The 23,270-nt window shown below is 38.9% G+C and overlaps 2 protein-coding genes across 2 annotated transcripts; both read right to left on the bottom strand.

Annotated features, from left to right (window-relative positions):
* Positions 1-18,100: 18,100 nt before the first annotated feature.
* Positions 18,101-18,724, bottom strand: LOC110933407. Its single transcript, XM_022176632.1, has one exon. It carries the CDS (start codon positions 18,722-18,724, stop codon positions 18,101-18,103), a length of 624 nt encoding a protein of 207 aa, XP_022032324.1.
* A 980-nt stretch (positions 18,725-19,704) lies between these two features.
* On the bottom strand, positions 19,705-20,301 carry LOC110933406 (putative RING-H2 finger protein ATL53). The gene has a single exon (XM_022176631.2). The coding sequence runs from the start codon at positions 20,299-20,301 to the stop codon at positions 19,711-19,713; it is 591 nt and encodes a 196-aa protein (XP_022032323.1). The 3' UTR covers positions 19,705-19,710.
* Between the last annotated feature and the right edge of the window lie 2,969 nt (positions 20,302-23,270).

Genomic DNA, 23,270 nt, shown 5'->3' with positions numbered 1-23,270 from the left:
TTTCAAAGCCAGCTGGTGTCGGCAACTGCGTTAGCAACGACACGGTATTCGGCCTTGGCACTGGACCGTGAAATGGTGGGCTGGCGTTTAGACGACCACGAGATCAGATTATCACCCATGAAAATGCAGTACCCAGATGTGGAGCACCTAGAATCAAGGCAACCCCCCCCCCAATCCGCATCAGAATATGCAATAAGAGATGATGTGGAGGAGGCCGAGAAGTGTAGGCCCAAACCAATAGTGCCCTGAAGGTAACGAATTATCCGTTTAAGGAAGGCAAAGTGTGGCTCCCGTGGGGCATGCATAAATAAACAAACCTGTTGAACCGCGTAACTGATATCAAGCCTCGTGAATGTTAGATACTGGAGGGCGCCTGCAGACTGCGGTAGAGAGTGCCATCTTCAAGAAGATCCCCACCATTGGCGCCTAGTTTGGAGACTCTGTCACATGGAATTGCGCAAGGTTTACAACCGGTCATGTTTGCTCGGTATAGGATGTCCCGAGCGTATTGCGATTGGGACAAGAACAACCTGTTAGAGTCCCTTATAACAGTGATTCCCAGAAAATGGTGCAAAGGACCTAAGTCCGTCATGGCAAACTCCCGAGATAGCATAGGGATGATCGACGTTAGAAGAGTCGAATCAGAGGCGATCACGACGATATCGTCAACATACAATAGTAAATACGCCATAGAAGTACCGCATTGGTAAATGAATAGTGATGAATCACATATACTGCTACGGAATCCATGAGAAAGCAAATGCGTCGAAAAGCGAGTATACCTTGCACGAGGGGCCTGCTTGAGACCGTATAGAGATTTCTTCAAGCGCCAAACATGATTAGGACGTTGACCGTCAATAAAGGCCGGAGGCTTATACATAAACACCATTTTCTCCAAGTTACCGTGCAAGAAAGCATTCTTGACGTCTAGTTGGTGAATGGGCCATTGCCGAGAGACCGTCAAACTTAAGACTGTGCAAATGGTGGCGGGTTTAACCACTAGACTGAAAGTATCATGACAGTCTATTCCAACCATTTGAGATTTGCCATTGACCACTAACTGAGCTTTGTAGCGCTCGAGAGCGCCATCCGATTTAAATTTATGTCTAAAGAGCCACATGCAACGAGTAATAGGTACCCCCTCCGGTCGTGGTACCAATTCCCATGTCTGATTTCCCTGCAAAGCACTAAATTCGTTGTTCATGGTCGTTTGCCAATTAGGATCTAGAAGGGCTTTGAGGTGGGATGTGGGAATGGGTGAGATGTCATGGTTTGAGGAAGGGGCAGTAAGATTAAATTTAGGACTAGGATTTGAAATTCCAGCCTTGGTTCTGGTGTGCATGTGGTGACAGTTTGGTGGATTATTAGTAGTGGATTGGGCCGGTGGTGAATTAGGTGGTGACAGTAGTGGTGTAGACGGCTGAGGTTGGATTGGGTTAACAGTGGGCTGGGCAGTTGAAGGCTGGTTGGGGAAGGGATGGGTTGGGTTGGGTCGATGGTTAAAGGTGATTGGACCGTAGTGTGAGTAGGTACGGCTGGGGGTGTTGTGGCGAAGAAAGGGGAGGCCTCATCATCAAGGAACTGGTAATCGTTGGGCGGGATAATGGTGGTGGAAGGGAAGTTGTGTTTGTCAAAGACGACATGACGTGAAATATGGACCCCGGTATGGGGATCCATGCATCGATACCCACGAAAGTTAGGCGGGTAGCCTAGAAAGATGCATCGGGATGACCGGGGCAATAGTTTATGAGGTTGGGTAGCGGAGGCGTTTGGATAACAAGCGCACCCAAAAACGCGAAGATGATCATAGGTTGGAAGTCGGTGATAAAGGGCGGGGTGTGGTTGTTGAGCTTAGGGGTAGGAAGAATATTGTGAAGATAGGTTGCGGTGTGGAGCGCTTCGACCCAAAAGGTGGGTGGAAGACGGGCATGGGTAAGGAGTGCACAGATAATATTGTTAAGACGTCGTAGCATCCGTTCGACCTTGCTGTTTTGTGGTGAGGTTTGGGGGCATGAGAATCGGAGAACCATGCCATGTTGAGCGGCAACGTGCTTGAAGGTGTGATTGTCAAACTCACCACCCAAGTCGCATTGAAATGTTTTAATGAGACGGTTGAATTGAGTGTGGATTAGTTTGTGAAATTTAGCAAAGGTAGGAAACATTTCTAATTTAAATTTGAGTGGGTAGACCCAAACATGTTGGGTGAAATTATCAATGAGTACCATGTAATATTTATAACCTCTTTTGCTTATCATCGGGGATGTCCACAAATCACAATGTACGATATCCAAGGGAGCAAAAGTAATAGACTTTGAATCATTAAATGGTAACCGTTGACTATTAGCAATTTGACAAGAAGAACAAATGGAATGACTGGTAGTCTTATTACAATGAATGAAATTATGACTAGAAAAAAAATTTAAAATAGTTGTGCCAGGATGATCGAGTCGGTTGTGCCCCGGGGTTTGTTGATAAGCGGAGGCCAAAGCATATGAAGGTGGTGTAAGAGGATAGAGGTCCCTTGTCACACCCGTGTCAAAGGCGGAAGCGCGTAGTGTGACTTGATCGGTTTCCACAGCATACGATGTAAGTAAACAAACTATATGATATAAAACATACACGATGTTCATCCATTCCATAATGTAAAGATACAAGTCATAAGTTGTTTTGTAGCAAAAGACGACATAAGTTTATAAGTTTTACAAACAAGACTTGTTCAAAATAAAGTTTTTGAAATAACGAGGTTTTGCATCCTATGTCCCGTTCGAAGACGGAATATATGGATCAAACCCTCCAAAATACGGATGACATCGTCTTCATAGTAAACTTGAAACTTCATAATTTGTTGCACCAAGATCCACTTAGTTACCTGAAATACATGTAAGTTTGAAAACATCAACAAAAGTTGAGCGAGTTCATGTGTTTTAAGTTCGTAATCATCAAATGAATCTGTAAAACATTTGAAAGTTCAAGTATCGAAATCTGGTATGTAAAGCGTAAATGAACATGTTGATCATTAATGTGTAGCTAGGACATTAATATGTGTGCCGACATAGGAAGCCACCAACCCGTAAGCGATTTAGTACCGGTCCACCCGGCGAGGGTAACAAAGGAAACTCCATGTGGCCACACAAGGACCCATGAGTGGGGCTCGCCCTGTACCCGATAGATCTACCCCCTTTGTTCCGTGGTCTTAAACAAGATTAATGGTGCTTTAAGTATCAGCCTATTCGCACGTGATCTACTAATTCATTTTGTTGCTTAACCATACCATAGTAACATGTATTTCCCCCCGAGAGTTGTAAAACCAAAAACGTTTAAAAGAAAAGGGGGACATGAACTCACAAATTTGCATCCGTATGTATGCTAGCAAGTCGGGTATCCAATTTGCGCGTAATAACCTACAAGTGCTCTAACTCATTAGACACTTGGGTTAATGTCAATTTATGTACACGTTGCTCATCTTGAACATTATTGTATTTGGAACCCTTGTGTATTTTAGATATATTGGCATTTGTTTAGTATGTTTGTTTAAAGTATATATAGATATATACTTCTTAAGTTCATAATGTGTTAGAACGGGCATCACCCTTTGTAAGTATCCGTGCTTCACACGAGTATATGCGGGTATAGCATGTATAAGTCCTTGTGTCGTACAAGTATAAGTGGACCGAGTCCAATAGCGTCTTTGTGCCGTGCACGACGCATATTTGTTGTATGAAATATATATATTCCTCAAAAATATATATCTTTAAGTTCGGTGAACGTCGTTCACATGTATACGTATGATCGGTTTGTTTTAGGTATATATTTGTTTCACAAATATATATGTATATGTATATCTTTTTAAGATATAGTTGTTAAAAATATTTATTTTTAACATTGTATATATGATAATGTACATGTACGGTATTCATTGTGAGTGTACACTTTAACAAGTGTATATGAGTACATCGTTATGTATTCGCGTATTTCATATGTATACGTATACCGTATTCATACGTGTAGGTATACCGTATTTGTAATGTATTTTTACATTATATTTTTAAAAAAATATACATGTATTTTTCATTGGGTCTTAGCCCACCATTTGTGTTATTGGGCTTAGTTCTTGCATTTTGTCATTGGGCCTAGCCCATGACTTTAAGTTATTGGGCTTAGCCCATTTTATAATTGTTTTAGCCCAATATTATATAAGTTGGCCCAATTTTAATGTTCTTGAATTTTGTAATATTTCACTAAGTATTAAGTAACATACAAGTAAACTTTTATAATTATACTTAGTGTTATTTTCATTGTTAAACTTTCTGGTTTCCGTTGTCGTTAATATATATGAAGTGTCTAAAATATTTCATTTTTAGACTTGTGGTAATGACCGGTTAATAAAGTCTTTGTGCCGAAGTTGTCGAGCGTCGTAGTAACCTTTCGAGGTGTCGACACGTCCGTTTCATCGATAAAGCATAAGGTGCCTTCCGATGTCCGTCGTTCGAGATTCGCCGTCCGATGTTCGCGCCTTGAGTTTTGGTATCACACAAGTGTATAATTTTTGTAAGCGCGAAGGTTCGCGACCGTTGTTATATTCGCGAATATTCATGAGGTTTTCGTCATGGTGTAAGTGTATATTTTGCAAGTATTGTATGTATTATTTTTGGTATGTATTCCTCCTACTATTGATAGATACACACAATATACAAGTAATATACACCAATAGAGTATTTATATATAATTTTTCAAAATTATATTTATTGTTTATTTATAATTTTACCCACTTTTATGTTTTAAAAATATCTTTTTGAGTTTATATAAACTATTGGATGGTTAAGACTTAACCATCGTCATTAGGGTTTGTATAATCATGATTAGGGTCGTTAATCACAATTAAGTTTACTAATCGCAATTAACCATGTTAATCACACCGTTAATCTCTTTTTAATCGCGACTAATATTTTAGAAAATTTTCGCCATAGTTTCCCCTAAACTATGGCGTTTTCCCAACGTTTTAAAACACGTTTTAAGCATGTTTAGCACCCTTAATCATGATCCATCCAAACCAAGTTTCATTCCATCAACTTTTCATGAAGGATCCTACTAATAATATCCTTATTTTCATGAACTTTTTGTATATTTTTAAACACACTTTAAAAAAAAACACATGGTGACACTTTTATGTTTAGCTTAACAAGATCCTTAAAAAAATATTATTTCTTAAGAACACCAATGTTGTTCTTCGTTTTTAACAACTTGTTAAGACCACTTTTTAACATAATCTTAGTGAAAATCATGGTCTTTAGTTTCTACAAAAATCACATACATGTTCAACAAATCAACAAGTTCATACTAACTAGCTCACAAAAGTTAACCTAATCAACATGTAAATACTTTATTTTTGTAAGCTTTAAGTTGTATTTAAAGTTTTTTTTTTTTTTTTTTAAGCTTTGTTATGTAAGATGTTCAAGATGGCCAACTTGTACTTTTGTAAACTACATATTATAAGAAGCTTAAAAATAGTAAAAGATGACCTTACAAATTTGCAATGGATTAATGGATTGAAGGATGGAAATTGTGAAGGTTTAAAAGCTCCAAAGTACTCCTTAATGACCTTTCATGCTTGTATACATTTTGGATGAACTTATAATGGTTTAAAAGGGTTTAATTTGGGATGTTTAGTGAATGAAAATGGAAAGTGTTGTGAGAGCTTGTTATGGCCGATAGTTAGAGGAAGAAAGAAGTGGTGTTGAAATTTTTTTGTTGTAGTGAAAATGTGAGTGTATGTATGGAGTAGTTTCTTATAATATTCAAACATCTTTTCATGTCAAATACATAATCTTTCCACCATACATATGATTTATGAAAATCTAGGGTGTTAGGGAGGAGGTATGGTCGTAGGTATGGGAGGTGGATGTTTATATATTTTATTAAAAAAACAATATAATATGTGATTATTTGATTAATTTTACTAGATATTTTGGTAGTTAGTTTAATTAGTGTAATTAGTGGTTAATGATAGTTGAAGGTTGTAAATAAAGTAAAATTAGTTTGCTAGTTTAGTGGGTATAAATTTTAGATGGTAAAAATACCACTAGTTCGCTCGCCGGTTCGATATCGGGTGATATACGAAAGTTGTAGTATAATACCGGGAGCTATGGTTTTAATTTACCATTGATGCTAGGGTGTTTATTCAACGCGTTTATGACGCCAAAATGTTGTTAACTAGTTCGCTAGATGCTTCGTTTAGGTGTTAGGGTGATAAAAATATCGTTTACTAGTCCGTCGAATCAAAAGCGGACAAGTTGTGCAAATAGCGACGTGGTGCCGGTAGCTTGTGTTTCAGATACCCCCAAGCTTATTTAAGGTGTAAAATATTATTTCCAAGTTCTAAAAATGATGTATTTTAGTGTTGCGGACAATTTATTTTTGTTACATTTTGGCGCGATTCGGACGAATTTTTAAGTACATGTATTTTCCGGGAAGTTAAAATGTTTTTGTATGTGGCGTCCCTAATTAGGGATTTTTATTTGTATTTTATCTATAAAGTGCATTCATGCCCTTCGTCGCTCGTTCAGACGGTTTTCGGAACTTGCTGGCATGAATAGTGTGTTCAGGTGAATAGTGTTTTCAGCATTTTGCCAACATATTAGAACATAGTTTGCAGTTTTCTCGCGACGCAGTGAATATTTCAATATGGTTTAGCATATTTAACCATGTCGTATGATTTTTAGACTTTGTACGACCTAATCATGCAATAATTAAATCGTAATAAACGTAATTAAACGTTAAATCAAGTGCTTAAGTTGTACGGAATTACCATTATTTTTGCCAGTTGTCACATTCTCCCCCCGTTAGAAGAATTTCATCCCGAAATTCAAGTCGTGTTACTGGTTGCAGGGGAGTCTTGAAACAGGTGAGGGTACTTGGATTTTATTTGATCCTCACGTTCCCACGTATACTCGGGTCCGTGACGCGAGTTCCAGCGAACTTTAACCAATTTCCTACGACTCCTCCGTGTCTTGTGCACTTTCCAGTCTGTAACCTCAACCGGTTCCTCTGTAAATTGGAGTTTGTCATTAACGTGTATCTCGTCCGCTGGGATGACGACCGTTTCTTGAGTAGGACTTTTCTTGAGATTAGACACGTGAAACGTGTCGTGTACACTACTAAGCTCTTCTGGTAGTTTCAATTTGTAAGCAACTGTTCCGATCTTTTCCAGTATTTCGAAAGGTCCAATGTAGCGTGGGTTCAGCTTTCCACGTTTACCAAACCTTACTACGCCCTTCCAAGGCGAGACCTTCAACAATACCATGTCTCCGACCTCGAAAGCTAATGGTTTGCGCCCCTTGTCTGCGTAGCTCTTTTGTCTATCGCGAGCCGCCTTGATACGGTCTCGTATTTGAATGATCTTGTCTGTGGTCTCCTGAACTAAGTCCGGACCAATGAGTTGTTTATCCCCGGTCTCCGCCCAACATAGCGGGGATCGACACTTTCGTCCATACAAAGCTTCAAACGGGGCGGCCTGAGTGCTAGTGTGATAACTATTATTGTATGAGAACTCCACTAAGGGCAAGTGGGTATCCCAATTTCCACCCAAATCTATCACACAAGCGCGTAACATGTCCTCCAAAGTCTGTATCGTTCGTTCACTTTGGCCGTCCGTTTGAGGGTGAAAGGCCGTACTAAGATTCAGTTGTGATCCAAAGGCCTTTTGAAATGATTGCCATATCCTTGACACGAACCGACCATCTCGGTCCGCTATAATAGAAACAGGCACTCCATGTCGTGCCACGATCTCTTTGAGGTATATTTCAGCCAGTTTCTTAGTGCTATCCTTCTCACTGATCGGTAGAAAATGTGCGGACTTTGTAAGTCGATCAACAATTACCCAAATCATGTCGTGACCTCTTGAGGTTCGGGGTAACTTAGTAATGAAGTCCATCGAGATTTGTTCCCATTTCCATTCGGGAATTTCAGGTTGTTGCAGTAATCCTGAAGGCTTTTGATATTCCGCCTTAACCTTGGCGCATGTAAGGCATTTTCCGACATAGGTAGCAATGTCACTTTTAAGCTTAGGCCACCAATAAAATCCTTTTAAGTCTTGGTACATTTTATCCGATCCCGGATGTATAGAGTACCTTGACTTATGAGCCTCGTCTAGTATAATCGTTCGTAGGTCACCGAATAATGGAACCCAAATTCGTCCCATAAAGTACAGTGTTCCATCATCCTTTGGCACCAATTGTGCCTCCATTCCTCGTAAAAATTCGGCTCGTATATTTTCTGGTTTAAGCGCTTCTTGTTGAGCATTGTGAATCCGAGAGGTGAGATTGGTTTGTATGGTCATCTCTAAGGCCCGCACCCTCAGAGGTTTTGCATGTTCCTTGCGGCTCAAGGCGTCCGCCACGACGTTCGCCTTGCCCGGGTGATACTTTATCTCACAGTCATAGTCGTTCAATAATTCGACCCATCGTCGTTGCCGCATATTCAAGTCCTTCTGATCAAATATATGTTGTATGCTCTTGTGATCTGTAAAGATTGTACAATGAGTACCATATAAGTAGTGACGCCAGATCTTTAACGCGAATACCACCGCACCTAGCTCAAGATCGTGCGTGGTATAATTTTTCTCATGCACCTTCAATTGGCGAGACGCGTACGCGATAACTTTGTCCCGTTGCATCAAAACACAACCGAGACCTTGATGCGATGCATCACAATAGACCATGAAGTCATCGGTACCGTCAGGTAAGGATAAAATAGGTGCGTCACAAAGTTTATCTTTCAGTAGCTGAAAAGCCGCCTCTTGTTTCTCGCCCCAGTCAAATTTCTTATCCTTTTGTGGTAGGGACGTTAGCGGTTGAGCAATTTTTGAGAAATTTTCTATAAATCTTCGGTAGTAGCCTGCTAATCCCAAGAATTGTCGTACTTCGGTGGGGGTCTTAGGCGCTTCCCAGTTCTTTATCGCCTCGATCTTAGCCGGATCGACATGAATTCCTTTCTCGTTCACCACGTGTCCGAGAAATTGCACCTCGCGAATCCAAAATTCGCATTTAGAAAACTTCGCGTACAATTGTTCCTTCTTTAAAAGCTCCAATATAGCTCTTAGATGTTGTTCGTGTTCCTCCTTTGACCGTGAATATATTAGGATATCGTCAATAAACACGATCACGAACTTATCCAAATACGGCTTACACACGCGGTTCATGAGGTCCATGAACACCGCTGGTGCATTTGTTAAGCCAAATGGCATAACGAGAAACTCGTAATGTCCGTAACGAGTTCTAAAAGCCGTCTTGGGGACGCTTTCTTCTTGTATTCTCAACTGATGGTATCCCAATCTCAAGTCAATCTTGGAGTAATAACTTGAGCCTTGTAGTTGATCGAACAAGTCGTCGATTCTCGGTAGCGGGTAACGGTTTTTAATAGTAAGTTTGTTCAATTCCCGATAATCTATACACATGCGAAAGCTACCATCTTTCTTTTTAACAAATAGTACCGGAGCTCCCCAAGGTGAGAAACTCGGTCTAATGAACCCTTTATCTAGTAACTCTTGCAGTTGAGTAGATAACTCCTGCATTTCTGACGGAGCTAACCGATATGGTGATTTCGCCACTGGTGCTGCTCCTGGCAACAAATCAATTCGAAACTCCACTTGGCGCTGTGGAGGCAGTCCAGGTAAGTCTTCTGGAAAGACTTCTGGAAATTCTTTCACGACAGGGATGTCTTCTAGCTTCGGCTCTTTGGTTTCCTTGTCGACTACGTGGGCGAGGAAAGCTATACAGCCTTTTCGGAGACACTTTTGCGCCTTCATACACGTAATGATTCGTAGGGGTGTCTCAAGCTTCTCCCCATGAATTACAAGCGTTTCTTCATTTGGCAGTGGGATGCGGATAGTTTTCTCATGACAAACTACTTCCGCCCGGTTGTCGGACAACCAATCCATTCCGACAACTACGTCAAAACTACCCAACCCAACGGGTAAAAGGTCGATAGAAAATTTTCGCTCCCCAAGATCGAGTGTACAACCCTTAATAACCTCATCCGCTTCGACTAATTTTCCGTTCGCCAATTCTATAGAATACGGGACATCTAGCTTACTCGAATCTAGGCCAAGTATATTCTTAAATTCTATAGATATGAAACTAAAATCTGCGCCAGTATCAAATAGAACGGATGCAAAGTGTTGGTTTATAGGGAACGTACCCGTAACAACGTTCGGGTCCTGTCGTGCATCTCGGGCTCCGATCACAAAAGCTCTCCCACGAGCCTGGTTTTCCTTAGGGCAATCCTTCCTATAATGCCCGTTGTCACCACAGTTGTAGCATCCTTGCCCCTTTCCAGCTCCATTTCTGTTGCCATTGTTGTTTCCATTTCTGTTTCCAGTTCCATTCCCGTTGTCATTTCTACCTTGATTGTTGTTACCATTTCCTCCACGGTTTGTGTTTCCTTTTCCCCTTCCTACCCAGCATGTTTCCTTATAGTGGCCTATTCTACCGCATTTATCACACTTTGCACAACGGCCCTCATGATGATACTTACACTTGTCGCATTTAGGCAGGGTGCCTAAATAGCCTTTACCCCTACTTTCGTTAGTTGCTGTGAAAGCCTTGCCACCTCTTGGTGGATTTACTTCCCTTCGTTTGTTAGCATTGGTGCCGTCGTTGTTGTTCACACGCATACCCTTGTTGGAGTGTGAAAATTTTCGCTTTCCACCACTAGTAGACTCTACGTGAGTCTCTTTCTTTTCCGAACCCTTCGCAGGAATCTTCTCCATTCTCACTGCCTCCTCAGTGAGGCTCACTGCTAAGGTAACAGCTTGAGTTATGGTGGTAGGTTGTGCCGAGCTAACTAGACTCCTGATCTCGGGGTGAAGACCCCATATGTATCGTTCGACTCTTTTGAATTCCGGAGTGACCATATACGGAATCACTCGTGATAAGTCATGAAATCTCTGGGTGTATCCTGAAACGTCGGCACCTACCATTTCAAGGTGCCAAAATTCTGTCTCCAGCTTTTGCAGCTCAGCTCTAGAACAATATTTTTCTCTCATGCGTTCCTTTAATTCTTCCCAAGTTAGCCCGTAGGCTGCAACGTCTCCTAGAGTTTGAACCTGAAGGTTCCACCAAGTTAGAGCTTCGTCCAAAAATAGCCCTGTAGCGTAAACCACTGTCTGTTCAGGAGTGCATCGGCTCATGCGGATAGTGGACTCAGTTTTCTCTGTCCATCGTACAAATGCCACTGCACCTCCAGTACCATCATAATTGTGAGGCTTGCAGTCGAGAAATTGTTTGTACGTGCACCCTGAAACGTTGAATAGACATATTATATAAACGACAAACCTGAGAACGCACGATTAGAATAGGAGATGTAACATTTAAGTTGTTATAAAAACACTTTCTATTACCATTTGTGGCGTTGCCACCAGATGTGCCTCCCTGACCTTGGCCGCCAGTTCCACCAGATCCGCCACTGTGTTCATTGCGGTTGGCCTCATATTGGGCGATTGCTTGCGAGATTCGCTCTTCAAGGAGCTGATTCAGTTCTTCCTGTGTAGTAGGCATAGGGTCTGAGGTGTCGCGCCTAAGGTTCCTCCGTTTCGGTGCCATAGTCTTCCACACACAAGTAACGAACGAGTTAGACAAATATTTAATAATGATAAATATTGTCGGCTAAAAAAAATACTAATCATCACACCATCCAACCCAACAATAATCCACAACTAATCAATCACGCATAGAATAAAGCACAATGTGCAAATAAAGAAAATATAATACTGAACTTTTATATATATACATCGACAACTTGATACATTGTTTTCTGAAGAAAACAAAAGAGCACGAGGCTACATTACCCCGGTCGTGCAAGTTTATATATATATAAAAGTGGCAAAATATTTTTCTCCACATTGTTCTTCAAGGTCTTCAAGTGTCGTAGCTAGTACATAGTCTTCATATATCCCTCAAGAGTGGGTCTTATAGTCCTAAGCATAAGTGCTTGCAAATAAATACCTTAAGGGTAGGGGGATGGGAGAGGGGTAGGGAAGATTAGGCTACGAAGATAGGTACGCTCCTCCCCAAGCTTAAAAACAAATACTGCAAGAAAGGCACTCGTCTGCTGTTAGAGCGCTAAGACGTGTGCTCTAATGAAGATGTCAAGGTCAATAGGTGAGGTATGGTGTGGTGGTAGTGGAATAGATGGTGGATGGTAGGCTAGGGGTGATGATGGCATTGCGTCAGCATGACGCTCCATCTCCAGATTCCCCTACAGAGAGTCTCAACCTATAGCTGCAAGGTGGGGATCTCGTCCTCGTCATTAAATAACTCTATAATAAAGTGAGCAACAGTTAAGTGGATCGCAACATTTGGCAATATCGCTACGCGATGATCGCCATCGGAATGGCCAATAATGATGCTTTCGTGGAACAGGAGTGGTGCGGCTAAAACATCGTCCTCCACAGGGACGTCTTCCGCAAAGTGCATGAACTAGTCCAAAGAGGTATCCATAAAGTCAGGGTCGTCGTAACCACCAATACTAGCAGATGAAGCTATAGTACCCAGGCAAAAATAATCCGTACAACATGTATGTATATATCAATAAATAATCTCATTATTTATTATATATATATGTATGTACAATTATATGATTGTCAAATATAACCACGTAAGTTGTGCGAGTCGATCTAGTTTATCAAGTCTATCCCACATAGACTAAGCCCCAATTAATGTCGCCTAAACAATGCGAGGACATTATCTATTTATTTATTTTTGAAATACTTTTTGGGTAGTGGATCTTGTGCTTTGTGTATGCAATGAAAACCATGCATTTTGTAAATCCGTTTTCATGAGAGGATCCTAGTGATTGTAGACTAGACTCGAGAAGGAATCCTGGTTCACTACAATCGAAGCTCTGATACCAACCTGTCACACCCGTGTCAAAGGCGGAAGCGCGTAGTGTGACTTGATCGGTTTCCACAGCATACGATGTAAGTAAACAAACTATATGATATAAAACATACACGATGTTCATCCATTCCATAATGTAAAGATACAAGTCATAAGTTGTTTTGTAGCAAAAGACGACATAAGTTTATAAGTTTTACAAACAAGACTTGTTCAAAATAAAGTTTTTGAAATAACGAGGTTTTGCATCCTATGTCCCGTTCGAAGACGGAATATATGGATCAAACCCTCCAAAATACGGATGACATCGTCTTCATAGTAAACTTGAAACTTCATAATTTGTTGCACCAAGATCCACTTAGTTACCTGAAATACATGTAAGTTTGAAAACATCAACAAAAGTTGAGCGAGTTCATGTGTTTTAAGTTCGTAATCATCAAATGAATCTGTAAAACATTTGAAAGTTCAAGTATCGAAATCTGGTATGTAAAGCGTAAATGAACATGTTGATCATTAATGTGTAGCTAGGACATTAATATGTGTGCCGACATAGGAAGCCACCAACCCGTAAGCGATTTAGTACCGGTCCACCCGGCGAGGGTAACAAAGGAAACTCCATGTGGCCACACAAGGACCCATGAGTGGGGCTCGCCCTGTACCCGATAGATCTACCCCCTTTGTTCCGTGGTCTTAAACAAGATTAATGGTGCTTTAAGTATCAGCCTATTCGCACGTGATCTACTAATTCATTTTGTTGCTTAACCATACCATAGTAACATGTATTTCCCCCCGAGAGTTGTAAAACCAAAAACGTTTAAAAGAAAAGGGGGACATGAACTCACAAATTTGCATCCGTATGTATGCTAGCAAGTCGGGTATCCAATTTGCGCGTAATAACCTACAAGTGCTCTAACTCATTAGACACTTGGGTTAATGTCAATTTATGTACACGTTGCTCATCTTGAACATTATTGTATTTGGAACCCTTGTGTATTTTAGATATATTGGCATTTGTTTAGTATGTTTGTTTAAAGTATATATAGATATATACTTCTTAAGTTCATAATGTGTTAGAACGGGCATCACCCTTTGTAAGTATCCGTGCTTCACACGAGTATATGCGGGTATAGCATGTATAAGTCCTTGTGTCGTACAAGTATAAGTGGACCGAGTCCAATAGCGTCTTTGTGCCGTGCACGACGCATGTTTGTTGTATGAAATATATATATTCCTCAAAAATATATATCTTTAAGTTCGGTGAACGTCGTTCACATGTATACGTATGATCGGTTTGTTTTAGGTATATATTTGTTTCACAAATATATATGTATATGTATATCTTTTTAAGATATAGTTGTTAAAAATATTTATTTTTAACATTGTATATATGATAATGTACATGTACGGTATTCATTGTGAGTGTACACTTTAACAAGTGTATATGAGTACATCGTTATGTATTCGCGTATTTCATATGTATACGTATACCGTATTCATACGTGTAGGTATACCGTATTTGTAATGTATTTTTACATTATATTTTTAAAAAAAATATACATGTATTTTTCATTGGGTCTTAGCCCACCATTTGTGTTATTGGGCTTAGTTCTTGCATTTTGTCATTGGGCCTAGCCCATGACTTTAAGTTATTGGGCTTAGCCCATTTTATAATTGTTTTAGCCCAATATTATATAAGTTGGACCAATTTTAATGTTCTTGAATTTTGTAATATTTCACTAAGTATTAAGTAACATACAAGTAAACTTTTATAATTATACTTAGTGTTATTTTCATTGTTAAACTTTCTGGTTTCCGTTGTCGTTAATATATATGAAGTGTCTAAAATATTTCATTTTTAGACTTGTGGTAATGACCGGTTAATAAAGTCTTTGTGCCGAAGTTGTCGAGCGTCGTAGTAACCTTTCGAGGTGTCGACACGTCCGTTTCATCGATAAAGCATAAGGTGCCTTCCGATGTCCGTCGTTCGAGATTCGCCGTCCGATGTTCGCGCCTTGAGTTTTGGTATCACATAAGTGTATAATTTTTGTAAGCGCGAAGGTTCGCGACCGTTGTTATATTCGCGAATATTCATGAGGTTTTCGTCATGGTGTAAGTGTATATTTTGCAAGTATTGTATGTATTATTTTTGGTATGTATTCCTCCTACTATTGATAGATACACACAATATACAAGTAATATACACCAATAGAGTATTTATATATAATTTTTCAAAATTATATTTATTGTTTATTTATAATTTTACCCACTTTTATGTTTTAAAAATATCTTTTTGAGTTTATATAAACTATTGGATGGTTAAGACTTAACCATCGTCATTAGGGTTTGTATAATCATGATTAGGGTCGTTAATCACAATTAAGTTTACTAATCGCAATTAACCATGTTAATCACACCGTTAATCTCTTTTTAATCGCGACTAATATTTTAGAAAATTTTCGCCATAGTTTCCCCTAAACTATGGCGTTTTCCCAACGTTTTAAAACACGTTTTAAGCATGTTTAGCACCCTTAATCATGATCCATCCAAACCAAGTTTCATTCCATCAACTTTTCATGAAGGATCCTACTAATAATATCCTTATTTTCATGAACTTTTTGTATATTTTTAAACACACTTTAAAAAAAAACACATGGTGACACTTTTATGTTTAGCTTAACAAGATCCTTAAAAAAATATTATTTCTTAAGAACACCAATGTTGTTCTTCGTTTTTAACAACTTGTTAAGACCACTTTTTAACATAATCTTAGTGAAAATCATGGTCTTTAGTTTCTACAAAAATCACATACATGTTCAACAAATCAACAAGTTCTTACTAACTAGCTCACAAAAGTTAACCTAATCAACATGTAAATACTTTATTTTTGTAAGCTTTAAGTTGTATTTAAAGTTTTCTTTTTTTTTTTTAAGCTTTGTTATGTAAGATGTTCAAGATGGCCAACTTGTACTTTTGTAAACTACATATTATAAGAAGCTTAAAAATAGTAAAAGATGACCTTACAAATTTGCAATGGATTAATGGATTGAAGGATGGAAATTGTGAAGGTTTAAAAGCTCCAAAGTACTCCTTAATGACCTTTCATGCTTGTATACATTTTGGATGAACTTATAATGGTTTAAAAGGGTTTAATTTGGGATGTTTAGTGAATGAAAATGGAAAGTGTTGTGAGAGCTTGTTATGGCCGATAGTTAGAGGAAGAAAGAAGTGGTGTTGAAATTTTTTTGTTGTAGTGAAAATGTGAGTGTATGTATGGAGTAGTTTCTTATAATATTCAAACATCTTTTCATGTCAAATACATAATCTTTCCACCATACATATGATTTATGAAAATCTAGGGTGTTAGGGAGGAGGTATGGTCATAGGTATGGGAGGTGGATGTTTATATATTTTATTAAAAAAAACAATATAATATGTGATTATTTGATTAATTTTACTAGATATTTTGGTAGTTAGTTTAATTAGTGTAATTAGTGGTTAATGATAGTTGAAGGTTGTAAATAAAGTAAAATTAGTTTGCTAGTTTAGTGGGTATAAATTTTAGATGGTAAAAATACCACTAGTTCGCTCGCCGGTTCGATATCGGGTGATATACGAAAGTTGTAGTATAATACCGGGAGCTATGGTTTTAATTTACCATTGATGCTAGGGTGTTTATTCAACGCGTTTATGACGCCAAAATGTTGTTAACTAGTTCGCTAGATGCTTCGTTTAGGTGTTAGGGTGATAAAAATATCGTTTACTAGTCCGTCGAATCAAAAGCGGACAAGTTGTGCAAATAGCGACGTGGTGCCGGTAGCTTGTGTTTCAGATACCCCCAAGCTTATTTAAGGTGTAAAATATTATTTCCAAGTTCTAAAAATGATGTATTTTAGTGTTGCGGACAATTTATTTTTGTTACATTTTGGCGCGATTCGGACGAATTTTTAAGTACATGTATTTTCCGGGAAGTTAAAATGTTTTTGTATGTGGCGTCCCTAATTAGGGATTTTTATTTGTATTTTATCTATAAAGTGCGTTCATGCCCTTCGTCGCTCGTTCAGACGGTTTTCGGAACTTGCTGGCATGAATAGTGTGTTCAGGTGAATAGTGTTTTCAGCATTTTGCCAACATATTAGAACATAGTTTGCAGTTTTCTCGCGACGCAGTGAATATTTCAATATGGTTTAGCATATTTAACCATGTCGTATGATTTTTAGACTTTGTACGACCTAATCATGCAATAATTAAATCGTAATAAACGTAATTAAACGTTAAATCAAGTGCTTAAGTTGTACGGAATTACCATTATTTTTGCCAGTTGTCACATCCCTCGTGCGGTCATGGTGCGAAAGGAAGGTGCCCGTCTTGAGGTCCTTCAAAGAAAAACCAAAAGGGTCAAATTCAATACTAACTTGGTTATCACAGGTGAATTTACGAACAAAAAGTAAATCCTTGATAACGGTGGGTGAGTGAAGGACATTATTAAGTTGGTAGGTTTTGGTTGAAACAGTGTGTAGGGAATTTCCAGATCATGTATTTGGTAATTTATGGCCATTCCCAACAAGAATAGTACTTGAAGAAAAAGACAAAGAAGTAGAAATTTTACCGATATTAGCGGTGATGTGAGAGGATGCTCCTGTATCCATGTTCCACGAAGTGTCCGGGTTATTGACTTGCATCATTGAAAGAACTGTGCTGATGTCCGTCGGACTTAATGCATTAAAGGCATTTGTGTCATGGAATTGGGTAGGGGTGGGAGGCTGTTGGGTCAATTGTTGCATTTGGGCCTGTTGGTAAGCAACGTGGGCCTGGTTGTATTGGGCTTAAGGGTAAGGAGGAGGAGGAGGTTGATTGGGGGCCCAAGCTTGAGAGGGGTATGGTGTGGGCGGTGTGTTCCAAGAGGAGAATGGGGCCGGTGGGGGCTATGGGCCGTAGGTGGGTTGGTAGGTGGGTGAAGATTGTTGCCCCCATTGAGAGTTGTTGTAGTTACCACGTCCCCGATAACCCTGACCACGACCACAACGGTAGCCTCGACAACGGCCACGAGGACGATTTGGATCATAAAAAGTTTGTGAATACCGATTAGGATCAGTCGGGGCTGTGTTTGGTGTGGGTGGGTTATTGGGTTGGGTAGGTGGTTCGGTGGCAGTGGCAACGGAAACAGGAGCAGTAACAAGCACCGATTGATTGTTGTTTTGGCGAGCGGCTTGTCATTGTTGTTCTTTTTGTAGACCAGTGCGAGCATCATCCCATGACCGGGAAGTTTGATTGATGAGGGCAGCGGTGACATCATACTTGGACGGGAGGCCTCGAACAAGTTGCATAACAAGCCGTGGGTCGCTGACCGGAAAGCCAACATCGCCTAGTTGTTCGGCGATGTCTTTAAGTTTCTGACAATAATCATCGAGGGATAAACAAACTCCAAGTGTGAGATTTGTAAAGTCGTGCTCAAGAGTCGTAGCTCGAGAGCCTTTGTTATTGAGAAAAATACCTTCGAGTTTCAGCCATGTGGCTCGCGCCGTAGCGTTGGTTTCAAGAACTCGAACCAAATATTCGTCGGACAACGTGGCGTAGATCCATTGGAGAATAAAGGCGTCGATCTCTTGCCAAGAATCAAACTCATCGTCACCTTCCTTTGGTGATGTTGTGCCGTCGATGTGATCCAAAACCTTATATGCCTTTGCGTGTAGCTTGAAAAGCTTCACCCACGATGAATATGTAACCTTAGTGCCATCGAGCGTACGAACCTTGTTTTGAATGTTGGTTACCGTGTAAGCCGGATGCAGGGAGGGGGATTTCGGTTCAGTGTTGGACGTGCTTTCCTTCCCGGTCATTGTAGCTGTCGAAACAGGAGAAGACCGAAGAGAAGAGGGTGTGTGACGGCTAGGGTTTGGAGAGCATAGGCTCTGATACCATAAAGGTGTTTATGGTTATCAGAATATTCCGTGTCCTCCATTGAATGATAACAACCCTTTAAATAGGGTGAGATACAAGATATATGGAAACTATCAAATACACAATTATCTCCTAAAGTATCTCCTAGTATATTGGTGAGTATTATTTACATATTCTAATACCTTTTATAGTCCATTTGAGATTTAGTTTGGTCCATTAGTTGTAACTATTTTCATGAGATTGATTCTATCTTCTCGGATTTGGATCTTATCTTCTGGTTGTGTGTCAAAGATATCGATCTTTTGCTTTTGCTCTTTTAAGTCTTTAAAATGATTGGTCTCCTTATTTAGACTATGGGGGTATGGTCCTCTTTCCCCCACTTCACATTAACTCCACCTCATCACCTTCTTCTTCCTCTTCCTCTTCCCCCATCAAGAAGAAATGGTCTCCTCATCCATCCCTTCCAATAATATTAAGAGAGAGAGAGAAGCAAGACACAGATAGAGAGAGATGCATTTCGGGGAGGCCCGACGCCACACCCATTAGTGTTATGACTGCTTCTCTTAAACTTTTCTTTAATTCATCTTTGGAAGATGATGGCCGGGTGATAAGATTTCAACCTTCTTTATTAAGATTTTTTGAGATATAAGTTTCTACATGTTGGAGTTTAACTAGTTTAAAATTGTGTTATCTTTAAATAAACCTTTAAATTCGGCTTGGCAAGGAATTAATCAATCTCATGATACAACTATATGGTTTTAACATATACAATTACCACATTGTTTAATACAACTATATGGCTTTAACATATACAATTACCACATTGTGTAGCTAGAACGAAAATGTGTGCAAAAATTATAATTATTGATCCAAATTCTTTTTGATAAAAAGGAGACAATTATAATCTAGGATCCATAACCACAAATCAACTCTCTAGCCTAGAAAAGTTGGCATTTTGCAGGATATGAGAGCGAATAGCCTGATAAAAAACCGATCTTTCTTCAACAACATCTTCTCTAACATGATTTTCTCCAAGACTCTCACATATTGACACCGAAACTTCAAGATCTACAACATCAGATCTACAAAGCGGGCAACTTGAATGCGATTGAAACCAAGTATCGATGCATGATACATGAAACACATGAGAACAAGTAGGTATGGTTTTCACCCACTCATCATCTTCATATTCACCCAAACAAATTGCACATTCCGTACTTTTACCTTTATCTGATTCACTCTTTCGTATAAACTGTGTAACCGGAATCATTTTCACAATGAAAGAGTCGAGCCCACGGCTCTGGAAATGTAGAGAAGGATCATTAACATCTGTGTCACGTAGAAGCCTCCTTTGCCTGTTTCGTGTTGGTAAAATGGAGCGAAATGAACAATGTCTAAGTATGTTAAAGTAGCTAAAAACTAGAAATAAGGTTCCCATGGTGCCAACGATAGCAAGAACTAGTGGACTCCAATGAGAAGGCTGAGGGTTAGGAGATCCTACAGGACTTGGAGCCATGATCAATGTAGTTTGATTTCTTGAAATGGGGTTTCAAGAAGTTATCTTTTTTGTGGTATGAAAAGTTGGAAACATTGCTTTTCGGGATGACTAGTTGTTTTGATGAAGATAGAATACGATGAGGAAAACTAAGTGAACAGCGATGTAAACGTTGTTGTGGTGATAGTTTTAAGGTATCAAACAAATTATTTTGAATTGTTCATTTGTTCTCTTCTTGTTTGTCTTCATTTATAAACTATTTGTGTCGAATAAACAACTAAAGAGAATATATTTTGAATGTTACATATAGTATTTTATATATGATATCGTATGTATATAGTCATGTTGTAAATTTTACATTCGTAAGAAACTGTAGCATTTGTTGGAACTAATTGGGTCAAACCAAAAATATGTTAAAACATGTATGTTTAGAGTAACATATTTCGACTGTTTTCTTTATTAATTACACTCGACTTCACACAAAAAACCGAATATAACCCTCTATATATAGTGGATAGTTCAAATGAGAAGAAATTTTTTGTAAGAAGAAAAAAGAAGAAATTTCAACCAATAAGAATGCTTTATTTTACTTCATTTAATATAATAATTTAATCTTACTATAAGGGTACATTTGTAAATCTACATAGATCATTGAATTTGTAGTCTTCCTCTTTAATAGCTAAGTACATTAATTTTTTTTTTTTGTAACTTATCTTCAAAATATATATTTTTTTAAAAAAATAAAATAACTTAAAGTGTATGATAAATTACGAATTGTGTAGGATAAATTATGAGTTGTGTATGATAAATTTCAACGTGTATGATGAATTTCGAAATACGTAGGATAACTTTTGATGTGTGTAGACAAAAAAAGTTAGTGTGGAGGATAATAGTCTTTTTGACTAATTAATTAGTTAAAAATAATAATAAATAAGATAAGTGAAAAAACTATTTAATGTTTTACAAAATCACTATTTGTTCTTTTTCTTCTCAATTAAATTTCCTTCTCAAATGAACTTTTTTTTGGTAAAGGGTTACCCCGGTGAATTTTATATTACCAAACCAAACAAAACAAGTAAGGAGGAAAGTCTTCCTCAGTTCTCAGGTATGACACGCCATACATGAGTAACACCAGTTCAAGCTACCCTAACAAACAACCACAAGACAAAACCACAGCTCAAATAGCCGAAATTACAAACAAAAAACACAAATAGCACTAACTAGCCACAATCATCGTCTTCAATCAGCAAACCCCTCGGAAGCTTCCAATCATCAAGGATCGAGTGAACTAGGACCGAGCCTTTAAATCTACACGTGTGAAGTTTCAGCCGCACCATAGTGAGAATCACCTCGACTAACTTTTCCGGAGACCGTTTCTTGTTCGAGAACAACCGAGCATTTCTCTCTTGCCAAACAAAGTACGCAGCCGCGGCCACCACAAGCTTCGAAATTACATGTTGGGCCATTTTAGACGTAGCGATCCCCACCAAGTGATCATAAATAGTGTTCCATTGTTCACGAATATTAGACATTCCAGCTCTATCTTTAACACCACTCCAAACTTTGGACACAAAGTTACATTCAAAGAACAAGTGTTCATGAGAATCTGGACCTGTTGTTAGTGCATGCATCTGTCGACTTCGTCTTGTATCGAGTCTTGTACTAGATAGGATAGATCAGGGCACGTTGTACGAGAAAATAGCATGTTTAGGTGTTAATTAATCTGATTCCGCTTGAATGATGCTATTCCGCTTGAAATGACCTTGGTCATTTTCAAGCGGAATCACATGGTTTCTTATTCCGCTTGAATCATTTTCAAGCGAAATCATGATCAGTATAAATAGATGGTTCGAGCGAAATCAGGTAACAGTTGTTCCGAGGTCTTGTATTGGATACCGAAGTGCTGCCGGTTTATCCTGTGAATGTATTAGCTGTTAAATCAATCAAAAAGAGTATTAAAGTGATATTCAAGCTGTGTCTACCTTTGTTTCTTAGTTTCCGCCTCTGAAACAAAGTAAAACTCCTCTGAACGACTCGTTCGGGTCCCTACACGATCCTACAAGTGGTATCAGAGCTCAGGAGGAGGAGTTTTGTAGACTACAGCTGATTCTCATTGCATTTTCTTAATTCTACACCTTCTTTCTTCATTCGAACAAATTTTAACGGTCAAAATTGGATAAATTTTTCACAGAATGTGTAAAACTACATATTAACAAACCCTTGAAAGTTTCATGCTAAAATACAGCTTAAAAATGAGTAAAATTGACCTTGGATGTGATTCCGCTTGACCGAACATTTCTGTGATTCCGCTTGAGACTGGTTGATTTCGCGTGAGATTTCAAGCGAAACCTTGAGTTTCTGGTGATTCCGCTCCAATTCACACATTCCGCTTGAAAGTGTTCAAGCGAAATCAGTGATTCCGCTTGAATTACCTGATTCCGCTCGAAAGATATTATTCCGCTTGAATTTCAAGCGAAATCAGATCACTTTGCATTTCCTTGTTATTCCGCTTGAGTTACTAATCTCGCTTGAAATTGTTGGTTTGAGTGATTTCGCTTGAACAGGTGCTCGAAGGGTATTTCGCTTGAAAATCCATATTTCGCTTGAACTTGCAAGAATCATGAGTGACGAATTTTACAACGCGTTTGCCACATCTTCGATTAATCCGGCTTCCATTGCTCAAAATATGAATCTGGAAAATGAAACCGAAACTACACAAAAGCCCCCGAAGCTAATGAGCATTGAGGAGTACTACGGATGGAAAGATCGGTTCGAGAACTGGGTTCAAGCTAACCATCTAAGATCGTGGGAGTGTATATTGAAGAGATATGTTCTACCACGTACTGAATTGCAAACTGAAAAACAAATTTCGGAGTTTAATGACCAAGAACGAGAAATGTACAGAGCTGAAAAGATGATGATTAGTTTACTTCAGCAAGCAATCAAAGAAGACATCTTTGTATTACTCCAACATGACAAAACTTCAAAAT

Source organism: Helianthus annuus, chromosome 4 (genome assembly GCF_002127325.2).
Source record: "Helianthus annuus cultivar XRQ/B chromosome 4, HanXRQr2.0-SUNRISE, whole genome shotgun sequence".
NCBI lineage: Eukaryota > Viridiplantae > Streptophyta > Magnoliopsida > Asterales > Asteraceae > Helianthus > Helianthus annuus.
This window is presented reverse-complemented; position numbering and strand designations above follow the sequence as displayed.

Bases quoted from the DNA above. Each gene is read 5' to 3' on its own strand.
- LOC110933407 (XM_022176632.1), bottom strand. From the start codon at position 18,724: ATGACCGGGAAGGAAAGCACGTCCAACACTGAACCGAAATCCCCCTCC.
- LOC110933406 (XM_022176631.2), bottom strand. From the start codon at position 20,301: ATGGCTCCAAGTCCTGTAGGATCTCCTAACCCTCAGCCTTCTCATTGG.